General features: G+C 39.3%; 1 protein-coding gene across 4 annotated transcripts in view; it reads right to left on the bottom strand.

The window, feature by feature from the left end:
- The window catches only part of DOCK3 (dedicator of cytokinesis 3), a 184,611-nt gene that overhangs the window by 106,429 nt on the left and 61,155 nt on the right, over positions 1–17,027 (bottom strand). For all 4 annotated transcript variants that reach the window (XM_066195815.1, XM_066195814.1, XM_066195818.1 and 1 more), the window contains exons 7-8: positions 9,395–9,479; positions 1,781–1,822 (exon numbers count right to left, since the gene is read on the bottom strand). In XM_066195815.1, coding sequence (XP_066051912.1) covers positions 1,781–1,822; positions 9,395–9,479 — 127 coding nt within the window. The remainder of the gene's footprint in view (positions 1–1,780; positions 1,823–9,394; positions 9,480–17,027) is intronic.

Genomic DNA, 17,027 nt, shown 5'->3' with positions numbered 1-17,027 from the left:
GTAGACTTCTACATATTCTTCTAAATAAAGGACACCCAACCAACTTGACCATTTTAACTGAGATCCTCTGCTCTCCTCTTGCCATCAAGTAAAAGCTTAATCTCAAATACATTCTGCCTCAGAGATAGGTGCTAGATTAAGCTTTCTGCCTCTATTTTTAACGCTTCTTATTTGAATAGATGGATGAAACTGTGATAAGTAGATACAAAACAAATGGTTTATGCATTGGAAATCTGATTTTATCGAGTAAACCAAGTCAATCCTATTTCTCAAATTTTGCCTTGATTCTGGTACTGAAAATGAATTATAAGACGGTACTGGGGTGGTTCCTGGTGATTTCCATTTAAAGCAGATGGACTTCAAAGTATTTTTAGCAACATCTGTTACATCATTTCTTTCGAGCAGCTGCAATTCACTTAGAGAGGCCATTCACGTGACCATTAGGATGAGGGCAGTGACTGTCCCCCTGCACTGGGCCCTGCTGAAGCCACCCCTCGAATCCTGGGGTTTGAGCCCCTCACTCCAAGGAAGAACTGAGGTGATGAAGCCTCTCCAGGGAAGGGAACGGAGCTGGGGAAGGGTCTGGAGCACAAGATGAGGAGCAGCTGAGGGAGCAGAGGGGGCTCAGCCTGGAGAAAAGGAGGCTCAGGAGGGACCTTATTCCCCTGTGCAACTCCTTGAAAGGAGGCTGTTTCCAGGTGGGGGTTGGTCTCTTCTCTCAAGGAACAAGCAACAGGATAAGAGAAAATGGTCTCAGGTTGTGCCAGGGAGGTTTAGATGGGATATTAGGGAAAAATTCTTCACTGAAAGGGTTGTGAAGCACTGGAACAGGCTGTTGAGGGAAGTGGTGGAGCCACCATCCTTGGAGAGATTTAAAGGATGTGTAGATGTGGAGCTCAGGGACAGTTTCGTGGTGGGCTTGGCAGTGCTGGGGGAACATTTGGACTTCATCTTAAGGGCATTTTCCACTGAAAAAAAAATCCAACACTTGGAACCAGGCTTAACAGGCCAGTTTGTCCTACAGGTATAAAAAAATCTTAACAAGCGTTGATAACATGAGCAACCAATCAGGTCAAGTAGTAGAAAGGTTTACATTTTGACTCAACGTATCAAGACCTGTTTATAGCAGTGAACGCTGGGGTGGCCAAGGAAAAATAGCGTAAGAAAATGTATGCTTTCAGTTTTTACAATCCTTGACATCCATTCATGCTGATCTTAATGAACAGGTTGCATGGATATCCCAAGTTCATTATGCTCATCACCTCTGAATGCATGGACAGGTAGATTCTGACCAAAAAAATCTTAAAATTTCCAGACTTACAATTCAGATTTGTACTGGTTTAAAAGGAATGTTGCTCTGGATTTTAAATTAAATCCAAGGAAATCATCATTCTTTAAAGACAGGTACCTGCGGAAGCACAGATCTCTGCAAAGATCAAAGCCACATTCCATGACCAGGACTGGATTATACTAGTACAAAAAGGATGTGTGGAACAGAAGCCACAAAGCCACGTGTCAGCAGGTAGAGAGAGGAGTCACATGGGCAGAGTGAGGCTTTTGATCACACTACACAATTTTATCTTTTAAGAACAACACTTACGAGCTCAGGAAAAGAGACCTAAATGGAATTTGAAGCAGGACCATAGTGACTTAAATACTTGGGACGCTTATGAGGAAGTGTTCTGTTGGTAAGGACTTACCCAGTAATCTCCAGCATGCCTTTACCTACATTACCAAGAACTTAAAAACAAAAAAAAATTCAAATATGGATGTTATTTACCTGTGATGTGCTCTGCTGGACACTGTGTCTACTTGACAAGTGCTGTGGAGATACAAAACAGTAAAATTTAAACCTTTTTGAAAGTAAGAAATATTTACAGTATATTTATGTAGCATTAGAACAGTGATTCTAAAATACGACTTTCCAAATGATTACCAACTTTTCATGTCTTTTTTTCACCGTGTATCATTGCTCACAAGACCACTTGCTTTCCTCAGTTAAGCTGTTTCTTTACCTGACTATTTGAATTTACAGCAAGTATTTACCTTAGCTTTTAAAGTGAATGGCTGTCACAAGTTGGGCAGAATTTCAAAAAGAAATGCTATTACAGTGCTGGAAAATGTCATTATTCCGTATAATCTCTGTCTTCTCTTGCTAAATGGGAAGATACCTCACCGCTAATCCTCATCTCCTGCTATGCTGTCTGCAAAAAGGTGCATTTGTTAAAAAACACAGCCATCTAGAAAGAAAGATGGATTTTAGACCTTGTTAAAACTTTTTTGCTCTAATAAGAAAATGAAATCCTGAAAATTGGTTAAAGACTCTTCTACAATTTCAACTGCCCAATGCCTATAAAGAAGAATCAGTATAAAGAGCTACATGTCAAAAATCTCGGAGGATGATGCTGTATTTAAAGCCTTTTATGCTAGAAGGAGATGTTATAATCAGAAAATGGACTGCAAGACTCACTGAAACCATTTAATCTCCAAAGGGAGATTTAAATACTAATCTAAATTGAAAAGGTTTCAGGGAGCTTTAAAAAAACATTAATGATCCTGCCATGCCTTTCACTGCACATCATCTTAACATTAGCATTTTAAACTGAAATATTAACATTGACACTATCACACATTATTAAACACTCTCTTCATTTGCCCCACCTCTCTCCTTCTATTACACACCCCATATCTTATTCTGACAAAACATTTACACTCTGTATCATTATTAGCAGATCAACAAACACAAGGCTTCAAAGGAGGCGAAAGTAAAAAGACTGTCCACAAAATGTACTTGGCAATACTCTTAAACTACTACGCCATCTTTCACACAGAACACAAATAAGATTTTTTTACCGCAAAAGGAGAGAGACCCTTCATAATGAGAATAAACCAAGGAGATATTGGGGTACTGAGGGAGCTGGCAGAAGTGCTCACTGAGTCACTTTCAATCCCTCACCAACAGTCCTGGATAACTGGAGAGGCCCCAGCTGAACACAAGTCAGCAGCAGGTCCAGCTGGCCAAGGATGTCCCTGCACTCGACACTGGTGACGCCACATCTCAAATCCTGCCTTCAGGTTAGGGCCTCTCACTACTGGAGTAGTAACTTTTGTTACCCAAAGTGTTGTCAAGCACTGGAACAGGATGCCCAGGGCAGTGGTGGAGTCCCCACCCTGGAGCTGTGCCACCTGGGGACAGGGGTTGGTGGGGCCTTGGCAGTGCCGGGGGAATGGCTGAGCTCAATGATCTTAAAGGTCTCCTCCGACCTAAACAACTCTGTGATTCTAAATGGCATCTTTTGACACCTGTTTACGTTCACAGTTATAAAAATGTCCTCCTTCACACTCTCAGCAGAAAAATAATGATCTCCAGCTCCATTGTTTGTCTAACTATTGCGTCACCTTCTGAATGTTAAAAGCCTTCAAGTTGGCTGAGTTGCCTATTTAATCTTTTTATCACCTGCAACCACTCAGAAAGAGCTGGCATAGAAATGACCAGTTATTTAAGCTATTCAAGGTGTCCTGACTTCTTTCGATTAATCTCTAAATCCAAGCAAGAAAGTGAGACACTCAAGCAACACAAATATGAGAGGTGGTCTGAAGAGATTCCTCAGCAAACACTGCTGATACGGAGTGCACACGGAGGTAAATCTATAACAATAAGCGGGGAAAACCTCCGGTTTTAAATTTTTCCACAACCAAAAGATCAGATTTGACTAACTCTCTGCTTTCATGCTTCAGGACCACAATACAATCACTGACTGAGTTAATTTATGTGCCCTTGCCTCTGGCCAGGCAAAGTGCCCAGAGGGTACGTGCCATTTTTGGGTACTTGGATGGGAGCATGACTGAGAATAGCCAAAATGGATTTATATGGGGGACATTACGCTGGATCAAGTGATTCCCCCGAGGTAAAAGAACCAAATCAGTAGATGAGGGAAGATTAGTGGCTGTTGTCTCTCCCCAGCTCAGCGAGGCCCTCAGCATGGTCTCCCACAGCATTCCTGCACTCAAGCTGTAAACTTAGACCTGCACGGGCAGACTGAACTGTTTGGTCAAAAAACCCAACAGCAGGATTTTCAGGCCCCAAAGGTAGTGGCTGATGGTGTGTATTCTTCAGAGGTCTGTCCTGAGACCCACATGGTCTTAAATTCCCAGATGATCCTAAACTGGGGCCAGCACACTGGCAGGGTCCTACTAAAGGATGCCAAACAAGTCAGGCGAGCACTCAGGCTGCAGGGACATTTAACAATTTACTCTTCCTGTGATCAGGAATGGAGCCAGTAGACTGAGAATAACATTTCCTCCTTTTTCCTCAGCACTGAGTAAACTACAGCTGAAATGCTGTATTCAGCAAAGGCCAGGGAAGCAGCACAAGGTGTTTGAGGAGGATGGAGGGAATGCAGCATTTTGAGTCTGGAGAAGAGAAGGTTTGTAGGTGACCTGTGGCAGCTTTCCTGTAACCATTAAGTTCTTAGCATGAAGAGGCAGCCAGGCTCTCCACAGAGCTGCACAGCAGATTGGCCAAAATACTGTGGTCATCAACTACAACATGGGATGCTCCAACAAGGAGAAATATAACTCCATCAGGGCAGCCATTAGAACACCAGAACAGGAACCCAATCCTTTCCCTTGAAGAATTTCAACATCAACCAAAGCCCTGAGCAGCCTGGGCTGAATTCAGTATTGACCTTGCATTTAGAGCAGGAAGTTTGCCTAGACCTCCCTGAGGCCCCTTCCAACCTGAAAAGCCTCCCAAAGTGATATAAAAATAGGACTGTTAAGAAATTATCCATCTCAATTCTAAAAAAAAAAAATATAAAAATTAGTTTTACCTTTAGTTTTCCCCAAAGATAGTGGTCTGTAAAGCTTGTGCAAACTTTAACAGGTACAACGTTCAGGATATCTTTCCTCATCCAAGTGTTTTCTGATGCTTAAACTGATTCCTTTCTATTGTCACCTAGGCCTATTGATTCTTCTCTTACCCATCATTAGGATGAAAAGATTAATTAATTCAGCTTGTGATTCCATTATAACCTCAAATCTCCTCTTCAGAACCGCCTAAGCTCGTAGTGCCCCAATCTGTGCTTCAGAGCCAACTACTGACGGCAGGAGTTAAAACCTTACATTTATGATTCTCCCTGGTATACTACATTTTTCATATAATTTCTTCAGTTTCTCTACATTATTTGGAATTCTGATCCTTCTCTCCACTGAAAGAATCAGAAATACCGTTTCCAACTTTGTGGATTTTGTATATTTAGTAAGCAGACTCCTTATTTCAGCATCTTAATTAAACTCGAAGGACTACAAAATGGAGGACGACCCCAAGAAATTCAGCTCATTCATCCCTTCTCCTATTTAATCAAATTATTGACAACAATTCTCTTTTTTTTTCTCTGAGTATGGGTTTTCTAATTAGCTCTGTGTTTACATTAATTTCATCTAGAACTGATGACCTTTGGAGAATTTAAATTAAAACAAACATTTTAAACCTTTATCAAAATCTAAAGATGGCATCAGCTGCTTCTCCTCTATCCACTAGACTTATCTACGTTCTGGAACTTTTAAAAATGGCTTATTCTGTACAAGGTCACACTGACTGTTACTCATATCCTTGCTGCAAGTAATTATCATTTTCTTTTATTATTTTTATTATTATTTTCCAGCATTTTTTAAAGGGAGATAATAATTAGCTCTCCCAGCTCTCTCCTGTTCTTCCTTCATCACCTCTTTTTAAGGTGTGAAATTGCCTTGCCCTTGGCTGGTATTCTGGAACCTTCCCCATCTTCTCAATGATTATCACTAACATGTCTGATGTGGTTTCTCCAAATATCCCAACTGGAATGTATAGAGTTCCAAATCTCCTGGAACTGAAAACTTCTTGATCAAGTTACCACCTTACCACAGTTTAGTGGGCCAAGAGGACATTAAAGTGCCACGTTATTTTCTTGTCTCATGTGACAATTGGTTCACCCCAGTATAAAAACTTTCCTTTAGCTTCCCAGTTAGGATCAGGTTATTTATACAAAACTGTTTCTTGATACAATTGACCACGTTTGCTTGTCATATTTGACTTTGTGCATTGCCTTTCTAATTTTTCTATTTACCCATTTGTGCTATTCTATTATACTACTCTATAATTATGGTCTTGTAAACTGGCTCTTGGTAATCTCACTTTCCCTTTCCCTCTAATGCCTGGAGGAAATGGAGAGTTCTTAATTTATCCAACCTGGCCTGTTGGTGAGCATCTTAATTTACTGAAAGAGCTGTCAATTCTCCTTACCTCCATTTTCTCACCAAACGTCTTTCTCATGATATCTTATCTACCAACATCAGTTTTCAGTGTTGCTCTTCCTCATTCCTTTCCTAACAATGCCTGGTGAGTGAATCTCATCATTCCCAAGTCAGTTTTAAACCGCTTTCCATCTTCATATTCTCATCTGACTTCTTACTGGGCTCTAGAACCCAACATACACAAACCTGTTCCCTGTCAATCTGCTTTGTTTTACAACCAAGAAAATCACAACAAAGATTTCATGATCTTCCTGTCCAGTTTGTGTCCAGTTGTTTCCCTTATCTAGCAGAGTTTTGGGTAACTGAATTCTTATTTTCTTGACTATTCCTTGTTACCAATCACATTTACCATTTGAATAAACAGTTATGAGGTGACGGCAGCATTAATTTGAAACTATTTAGGTACTCCATTTTTTTTCTTATTAGAAACTCTGATGAACTCCTGTCATTTCTCTCACACAGTTGGAAGAAATGCCTAAGCTGCAGCAGTTACACATCCAACAGCTGTGCCTTTCATGAACCTCCTGAACTTGTCCTGAAGACACATAGCCACTTCAATAACTTTATAGAAAAGCTAAACTTAATAAATCACCAGCTTTCAACATTTCTGATTTGTGAAGCGGCTTCAGACATTTGTGTCTTGTAACCCTGCCACTAAAATGTCCCACCCAAGTGTTCCTGACGTTCTGCAGGACTCTGTGTTCCTAAATGACAAATTCAATCCAGTGGCAACTCCAGCACTGAGCTCTGTGGCAGAATTCTGGAAACATATTTTCCCACCATTCAAAAGTAATATGTATTTTTTAAAAGTGCTCTGTCATAGTCGTTAAAGTCACAAACACTGTCACAGAGAAAGGGCAATTTGCTTTCCTCCAGAAGCAAAGCAACAATTCCTGACAAATGCTGTGCATCCTGCAGCCACTGGCATTTAGCTTCAGAATGAGTAACGTGGAGAAGCAGGATGTGCAAGGCCTCAGAGCACAACAGTTCTGCCAAAGAGATGAACACAGCATCACCCCGCAGTCACAAACACACTCAGAATGAAACATGAGAGCTAAAAAAGAGGCTCGAATTTAACAACTTACAATCTATCAAGAGGAGCAGTGCTAAGTCTAATGACTGAGTAAAACACGCTCGAATCTGTTGTCACAGAGAGAAAAGTCTGATGTGTTACCTCACCCACTGCTCTGCTAATGAGTGTTTTCTATGTTACATTAAACATCCTACAATCCTGAAAACATAAGAAAGTCATCTGGCTCTCACAACTATTCCTGCAAGATTATTTTACAATGTAAAACGTCACTGCTCATTTGAGAATCCTTAAAGTATTTTGTCACAAGTAAGGAGGATTCTCTCCCTGGGTTTTTCTTAAATAATAAAACCAACCCCCAAACCACATTAAAAATAACCCTAAAACAACCTATGTCACCAACATACCCTTCCTTCATTTTTTTATCAAATTGAAGTTTAAAAAAAGTAACAGGTTTTCAGCTGCTTTGGTTCCTGAAATTGCCTCCGAATTGAAACTGACTGTGAAGAGATGTGATTAGACAGCACTGTCCTCCTGCATCTACAGACTCTGGCAGCAGTGAGGTGTGAAGTGAGTAATGGTGCTGTCCTGAGCCCTGCCCAGGATGGAGCAGCACACAGACAGTCACAGGACTAAGGGATGACATAATCAGGCTGCTCTGGCAATAAAAATTGCCGATTTGCAGTACTCCAAGTATTCAGAGTCAAAAAAAGGTGCAGAATAAACCTCAAGAGTAATAAACCAATCCTTAGTTAGCAACTAATCTCACACCTGAGTCTTCACTGATGGAATTTGCTACCGAGTTATTTCCAAGCTATAATGAAGGAGAACTCTGCTGTACTGGCACCAAACTCTCCTCAGACCACAGCAAATTAGGAACAAACTTTAAAAATTACCCTGATAGACTGGTGTATGTTCATATTTCTCACGCAATAATTCTTACTTCCTCCCATGAAACCCACTGTTATATGGTGCAAATAATCCAAATCAGCAACAGCACCCAGCTTGATTACAAAGCATGCCTTTGGTTTAAGGAAAAGTCACATCTTGCACACCAAACCCATGGACCTCTCTGCCCTTAACCTTAAATACCTGAAAGTCAAAACTGTTTTAAAACAGGAAATTAAAATCTTCCTACAAGTGAGTGACACTATAGCAACATTATGTAGAAAACAACTATTTTCTTTGGAAGATATTAAGTGAGGGAGCTAAATAAAATAATTGCTGAGGGGTTTTTATTTGGCTTTCTTGCGATAAAACAGCATCTGAGGAAGGGCTTTCATTCACTTTCCTGAATTTTACATGCTGTTTCTCCCTCTAAGGTTACATCACAATCCAACCCAAAATTATCTCTATTAGTCCTACTAACAGAGTATTCAAACACAGTTAAGTTGTAAAACGCACCAGTGGCTTTACAGCTCATTAATGGCACAAATCACATTTCCAAAACAATTCCAACTCCATTATGTCCACACAGGACTGTACAAGTGACTAATAATGACAGATTTTGGAACTCATCCCAGTGAAGAAATTATACTACTTCACCTGAAAATCCAAATATTCTTATTCAAACGCACTCCATGCTTTCTAAGGAGCACTGACGTACAACAGGGACAGCCTTAATGTTCAAGCATTAGTTTTGCTTAAATTAACTGGTCTCCCTCCTCTCTCCCCTTTTCTTGTGAGCTCAAAAAGTCTTTGCAACAGGGCAAAGATGTTTATTAACTATGCAACCACTAACCCAAGCCTTTTCCACTTAGGTATTCTTCATCTGCAAATCTGCTCAAAGAATCAAATAGTGGCTCGAAGGGACTTCTTTCTGGACTCAGAGAACATTCCAAGAGTTAACACTATGTTACTTTGTAAATTGAAATTAAAATGGGTCAAAGCATGCCACTGCTTAGAGTACCAGAGACACTGTTCCAGTGGTCAGGGTGCAAATGAAGTAGACATTTAACTTACAACACCGTTCAAAACAAGAAAACGTGTAAGAGTAAAGAATAAAAATAATTTCCCCTTCTTTCCCTCCCACAATGAAAACTCAGAAGAATCTCCCACAGAATTTCTTACCATTTTATAAAGGTCTGAAACACTGATCTGATCTGAATCCACAACCTCAAAGTCCTTCCGTGGAACTAAGTCAAGGCCCAAATGTCTGCAAGAGAAGGAAGGAGCAGGGTCAGTTGGCACATGAATGGTCACCAGCACCTCCTGCACGTCCCTCCTCCAGGGCAGGGACACAGAAATACTCAACTATCCCACTCTTACTGCAATTGTAAACCACTAAACAGTGCTAAAAAAAATTTTATGCAAATATCAAAAATCCCTCTACAAACTGGTTACTTTTGTTCCCTGACTTCAGTGGAGCTCTGGCAATTAATGCAGGGGAAGCTTTCGGCCAATATGTTGGTGCAGTACCCAAAACAAGGTAATTTTGTACATGGAAATATAGTGGGCAAATAAAGCTCATACTCTGGTTGCTGCTGAAGTATTTGAGTAAGATCCTTCACTCCATAATGAAAAAGTTTCTGTGCAAATGTGTCAAAAGATCCCGAGCCTTGGGAAGCTGCTTTGATATTCCTGGTGTTCCTAAAACTTCACCCCCGTGGAAACATAGTATTTTTTCTTAGTAAGAAACAATAACTGCAATAACAATAATCATAATCTGTATTTGCAACACACACAGAATATTTTTCATTATTCTGAACAGAATTAATATTTTGGCTCAAATCAAATATATAAACTGATAAAAAATACCAGTGCAAAGATGACTTGTTAAAGAATCCAGCTGTAGAGAACGCAGTTCAGGTCACAGCTTTACAGCAGTAGCAGACAGAATAAGATATTCTTTATCCAGACAAACAAAAGCAAACTGTTAATGATTAATTAATAACTGCAGACTGCAGAACAAGACAACCTTAAAGGTGACAAACTCCAAGTTTTGCTCCAGAAGTCTTCAGTTTCTGAGGCACAAAGAGCTCTGAACATTACAGTAAACACACATTAGAGGTAAATTTTTAAAAACCACAACACATGAACGAACCATTTTCCTGCTTTTGCCTTAGGTAACTTTGACACTTCACTTCTAGACATTTCATACTGAAATTCTTAATAGTCTTAAAGAAAAAACCCAAAACTTTAGAAGACGTGCCCTCACGAACCACCTTGGCACTCCTTCTGTCACGAACCATAAAAGAAAAGCAAAAGTCAATTTAATTTTGTAATCAGAGAGGGAAACATTCTGCACAGACTTGTTCCTGATGGCAAATGAAAAATTTTATTAAGAAAAAGCTCTCTGGTACTTTGGAGTAATTGTGTGGAGCAATAACAGAAGGCCCCAGGCAATCCAGTGTCTCTTTCTGAGCAATTGGCTTAAAACAACAGCCGGGGAGAACTAGTGGTTTGGAGAAAGCTCAGCTACTTATGCTCACCACAGGGCTTTTAAACATTACCCAGAAGTTTCCAAACTCTGTAATTCTTGTTTTGAAACTTTGCCCAAGCAGGTTTTCCTTCTTTATTTATATCCCTAAACCATCACATCTCCAAAACATAGCTGAGCCCTGTTCACTTGCCCTGGCAGCACTGTATGGTCATTGCATCACCCTACTGACAAACTGGAATTTCCACGTTCTCAGTTCTTTGCTCAAATAAATTATATTTTCAGTGGAAAAAAAGGGAAGCAGTTTTCCTTCTTCAATGCAGTTTCCTATCAAATACCAAATTCTAGACTCTAATGCTACATTGTTAATGTCATGGTTTCACACTTTATTTTCATTAAACCTACCAAACACAGGTTTATCTGTGGCCCAGGAGCAGCATCTGAAAACTGCAGCTGCGACGATGAAAATGATTGCATCTATTTACCAAATGACAAAGATTAAAATAAGGACACACTAGGTGATCCTTCCCTTGCAGCTGCCAGTTGAGCCTACTTATCACAGAAAGTCAAAAAAACATGACACAAAAAATGGTAAAATCAGTCAGATCATTGAAAAGGATTTTAAAAAAAAAAAAAAAAAAAGCTACTGCTCATCAAATTCATTCACAGAATCTTCCCTGAATGTGAGCATCTAAACAACCTCCAAAACACCCTGTCATTCACATGTGTGCACACTTCCACCCCTAAAGCACACTGATAAAGGGATTTCCCCTCAGCACGCAGATACGAACAAATGTTTCCCTACTAACATTATCAAAACCGTTGTGTGTGCACTGCAGTTCCAGGGCAGTCATGGAGCTCTATATTAAAGTTCCCCAGGAAAAGCTGGCCAAGCCAATCCCAGCCCGAGGAGGTTCTGTTCGCATCATTTCAGCTCTCTGGAGAGCTGGGGTGAAGCCGTGCCTGCACTCATTACTCAGAACATGATCTTCTGCCTAATAATGTTCAACGCAACAGCAGCAGCATCCCTGTGAAACTTAATACCCTATTTTTAGTTAAATCCCTTAACACCGTGGATTTTCAGCCCAGAAGATTCTCATTCTCTAATACTATGTTAATCCTGCACAACACTTGCTCCCAGCAAATAAGGGTGTCTTGGCTGCAGCACAAACATGCAGCCGTTTACTGGGCAGGTGGAAGTTCAGGTTTGTACACTCAATTTGTATCAATTATTTTTTTGCCCGTGAAGGACTGACAACATAATGCTTGAGATGGCAATGACAGTCAGTGGCCCACTTTTCCTCCCTATTATCAAACACTGGGGGAATAGAAGAGCCTCAGCTGCCAGGCAGTATTTCTCCAAAACAGAGCTTGCACAAAAATTACATAATGTGCTGGTTTGTTTATTTGACAGTTCCTGTATCCACAATACTTTTTTTTACATGCAAATTCTTGTGCTCTTTTATTCTGACTTCACACTGAACTGCCCTTCAAAAATATTTCCCAAGTATACCTACAAAATATTCCCAAGCCTATCCATTACCTTTTGATTGCATCTGTTTGGGATACCTCCAGCTGGCATTTAGACATTCTTTCTCTTCTGCATAAAAGCCTTCACAATTTTTCTTTCTTTGGGGTATAAAAATTTTAAAAATCCACCACCTAAAATCTCTAGATAATTTTCCGTCACGTAATATGAAATCAAGCCAACTGACAAAAATAGAGGGCTTTTTAATAGTGAAAGGGACAAACACAGAACTCAAGGTTATCTGGGCTTCTAGAAAAAAATCAACTTGAGTTTAATGGTAATTTTGAAGAATAGTCCTAATTTCTATTACGTTCATTTATTTACAAGACAAACACTACAGCATTTAGAATTCATAAAACCACAAGTCAGGACAACTCTTCCTAGAAGAACCCTGCAGAAATATATTATTTGACATAAAAAAAATTCTTTCAGATGCAAACTCAATCTTGAAGAACAGATTGGGAGAGCTCATCACATCTCTGGAGAGTGCAAGGTCTCATACCCTTTGCTCCAAAAATGCCCACTTTACCTCAATATTTTCAGCTTTAATTTTGCAGCCACCACTTTTTCTTGTATTCCCTCTCTCAGTATATCAAAGCCACACTTAACATCATTTGTATTTCTCTTACACAAATAAAGATGGTGAAGGGAAAGAAAATGATGCTGGCAGTGATTCACATAAACTATGTACAGACTTGAAAACAGACTTTGAAGAAAATACAATACAGAAATCCATGGCAAATTAAATACATGAAAAAAAACCATGTTTGTCAAAATGAGACTCTGTTAATATAACCTGATACTTTTCTTTGACAAAATTAAGTCAAAACTACTACCAAAAAACTGCAGGGGCTCCAATCTACAAAGAAATTAGTAAAGTACTGATGTAATGCTACACAGGATATTATTTCTTAAAATGAAGATGATGAGATGAAGGGAAATAATCTTAGTTAGGAACTGATAAAAGGGAATTGTAGCAAATACTTCTGAGCATGGCTACAGAGAGAGGTTATTCAGGTTTTCCTCAAAGACTGACTTACAGCCAAGTTCCTTACACCTTTAATCCCAACTCAATCATTACTCCAAGTGTATTCAGGAGAGGGAAAGATGTTGTACATTCAGACAGAAATGGCAGCTGCTTTTCCTGCAATTCTTAAAGGCATTTCTTCATAATTGTTTAAGCTGGTCACTCCTATTTTAATCTCCTTTGATGTAATGACAGTTACTGCAATAAAACTGCCTTTAATTCTCCGAACAGGTATCATCTGTACTTTTAATTCTTTTTTCCAGATGCATTTTGCTAACTTTAAGCTAATTGTTACAACATTACCAAAAATTCCTATTCCTTTTATGGCAAGAAAATATGACAAGAGGATAAATCTCCCCGAGTCCCAAAATAATCCAAGAATGTGAGCACTGAAATTTAGGGCTTTTGGAAATTAAAGATTGTGCTGACTCCACTGGATCACACAGTTCCTGCCCTCCACAGTTATGGATGTCAGTAGTTAGTAGGTACTAACCAACTGCTACTGGTTTTGCAACTGCAATTCTGAGGTAGGAGAAAAATCATGACCTTAAAAGTGTGTTTCATTTTCTTTGTATGACAGCGTGAAAGATTTATTGCTAATATTTTGCCCTATGTTTTTCTTTTTAAACACTTACTGGTACCTTTTGGCTACCTGTGGATCTTTCTGTGCAGAATTTATGGCAACTATTTGGAAGATTTCTTTTAATGCAATGATTTTAATAACATTTTATGGGAAAAAATAATAACCTTTGACTAAAAAGTAATATAAGCCTACAAACTCATCTTGTTTATGGCTTTTATTTGTCAAAAATATCGAGGTATTGGTTGCTCCCTCCCTCTTACTCTGTTTCTGACCATAAACATAGAATATATATTCCACATTTATAGGGAAAGAAGTGTCTTCCCTGAGTATGCAAGGAGACCTGGATGCTTTCTGGTAATCTCCTGACAGGTGCTACATTAATCTGAAAGAATCACTCTGGAAGATCGGGTGAGATGACCTCTGATTTTCAAGTTGAATTACTTTGAAGAAAGCTTCATCTGCCCTTCTGGCACACAAGGTATTGCACATACTGCTGCAATTAGCTTTTGGCACTGAAGCAGAAGCAGAGGATTCACATTTCAAACAGAAGCTCTGTTTTTGATGTAAAAGTCTCTACAGTGAAACAGCTCTTCCTCAGCAGAAAAGCTGCATTCTGTTTTCCCATTCTTAGCAATAGTAAAAGTTGAAAGACTTAGCCATTCATATGCAAGCAAAAAGCCTAAAAAAAATAAATTTCAAAATCAAGTATCTATTTTACTTGAAAGATGGCAGAAAATGAGCTGAAGAAGTGAAGATTCAACTTTATAATGTGACTTAAATGAGATGATAAATAGCAGACTTCAGCTTCATAACGTTTGTTTCCTGCTTTACAACTTTTTCCTTGTTATTCACAGGCCATTGGACACTTCCAATAGCGTTTCAGACTTCCATAGATCAATATTATGGTCAATTGTATCAGAGTGAAACATGCTAGAAAGCAGAAGTATTTGCAATATTCCGTATAAAACCCAGCAAGATAAGCAGGAAAGAGAACAGCAGATGAGATTTTGGCTGTGCAAAAATACACAGAGAGATGATTAAAAGTGCAAGTCTAAAACCAACAAGGTGCTCATCTGACGGTAGCAAATTCTGATTGGGAAATACAAAAACCTCTGTAGCAGCAATATCAGCCCTGCATGTGTACAAACCTTACCTGGGCGTAAGTGGAATGAAGAAGAAAGCAAGAATGAATGATAGAATGAAAAACCAGATGAGTCCAGGATCTTCCTTTTGTACAGGCGAGAAAGAATGTGTAAGCAACAGAAAAAGGAATTGCTACAGGAAGGGACAACCACTATTGTGCTAGAAGAATGATTAGCAATAGTACAGGGAGTTAGCAGCAATAATTGTAAAATAATATTCCCACATTTTAATAGGCCAAACCACAGAGCAAAACTTTTTTAGTATTTACAGTAAGCACAAAAAAACCTAAGCAATTAGGATGTCTGAAAGCAGTCTAAATGAGTTTTTTCACAAAAAAAAAAGAAATCTGTAGCTATTCATCCGAGGTGTGTATCTGTCCCTTGATTTCCACCAGCTCCTACCAGGACACAAGGGATGGCTTCCAGAGCCACTGCCAGTGTATTTAAGGGAAAATTGTACCAATGTAACAAAGTGAAAGAAAATATCCCTAATTGGCGATGCCATGAAGTATGAGTTTCATGTTTGCATCACACCTTCCCAAAGAATACAATTCATTGATGATCAAGGTCAAGATAAACGTAGTCTCTCACTAAACAAGGAAACATGTTACATATCAGATGTGTGAGATTACCATTTTCTGAAAGCTGCTTGGCAATGGAGTATCTCCTGTTTCATTGTATTGTCTTGAGTAATTACAGCCCTGCTCAAACTGCAGGGAACTCAATCTTCTCAGACAACAGTAATCCACATTAATAACAATGTTTTTCATTTATTTTATTCGCAAATCTCAAGTATGACAGAACAGCAATTAACACTGTTATAATACTTGAGAAAGGGCATTACTATGTGAATAAGTCTGCAAAAATCATTTGTGTTTTTAGCAGATTTACACAGGTGGTTATAAGTACCATGGCAAAACTCAGAGGGGAGCTAGAAGAAAGTGGCAGAACTCTTACAGAAATTCTGTGGAAAAGAGTGATGTTGCAGTAATACTCCCAAAGTCCCAGACATTCAGATTTAAATACTGCATGTATCGCTGATACCATGCATCTCTTTTCTCTAAGGAATTCAATACCTGTAGTAAGATTTTTTTTTCCTAAACAAGAATCCTGAGTAGATGAATATAATCTTGAACATATTTACTGATTTCACTGATGCTTCTCCATAATTTTTATGCATTAGATTTACCTTTATAGTTTTAATGACACTCCTGTTAAATGGTTTTACATCAAAAAAGGTCTATAGGCATCTCATGGAACAAGCTATTCCCTTCACTGCTGCATTGCTGTCTGCTCTCCTCATCCTTTTTTCCTCACAGCATTTTTGCAGCTTCCTGTTGCTAATTTGATCCATAAACTCTGAGCAAAACCAGGGAGGCGTAATGCTCAAAAACAGTCTCTTGGTTCCCATTTACTCTGCTGGGAATAAGAATGGAAAATATCTGTAATTCTGCACTGCAGAAAGACTTGATGCAATCTATTGGTCTATGTCCTTCAGAGCTTTCTTTCAACAAGAGAGGAATGAAGTGCAGCAAGAGGGCTGCTAAACCTTCACCAGGGCGTTCAGGCATGTCCCTCAGAGGGGGTTTTGAGGTAGGTGACCAAGGAACAGAATCAAACAAACACAGCAAATGAATGAAAAACATTGGCCTTTGTTCTTAGCTGTCAACTTACAGGACTCCTCCCCACTCCCACATGCTCATTAGCACTAATCCCGCTGACACTGGGAAGGGAGTTGCTGTTTGCCTGAGAGTGAGTGCCATGTGTGCCATGCACAACTTACCTGTCTGATCCACATGGCAGGACACACAGGTCTTTGTCTAATGGCAATTTATTATCACTTCCACGTGAACGAACTGCACTTGCCTTTGCCTTTAAAAGAATCTCTCCACAAAATCACCATGGAGACTCTAAACCTCTGAGAAGCGTCACGATACAAAAAGTCTAAATATCACAGCCTCAGCTCCAATGGCCCTGGTTAACTGTGAGATTCTCTACTTTTTGCACCAACCATTAAAATACTTCCTCAATGGAAGAAAAAATG

The sequence above is a fragment of the Chamaea fasciata genome, unplaced genomic scaffold, assembly GCF_029207755.1.
Source record: "Chamaea fasciata isolate MVZ Bird 193981 ecotype frontalis unplaced genomic scaffold, bChaFas1.0.hap1 SCAF_13, whole genome shotgun sequence".
NCBI classification, from domain to species: domain Eukaryota; kingdom Metazoa; phylum Chordata; class Aves; order Passeriformes; family Sylviidae; genus Chamaea; species Chamaea fasciata.
The sequence above is the reverse complement of the archived record's forward strand: the minus strand, read 5'-3'. Positions and strand labels throughout refer to the sequence as shown.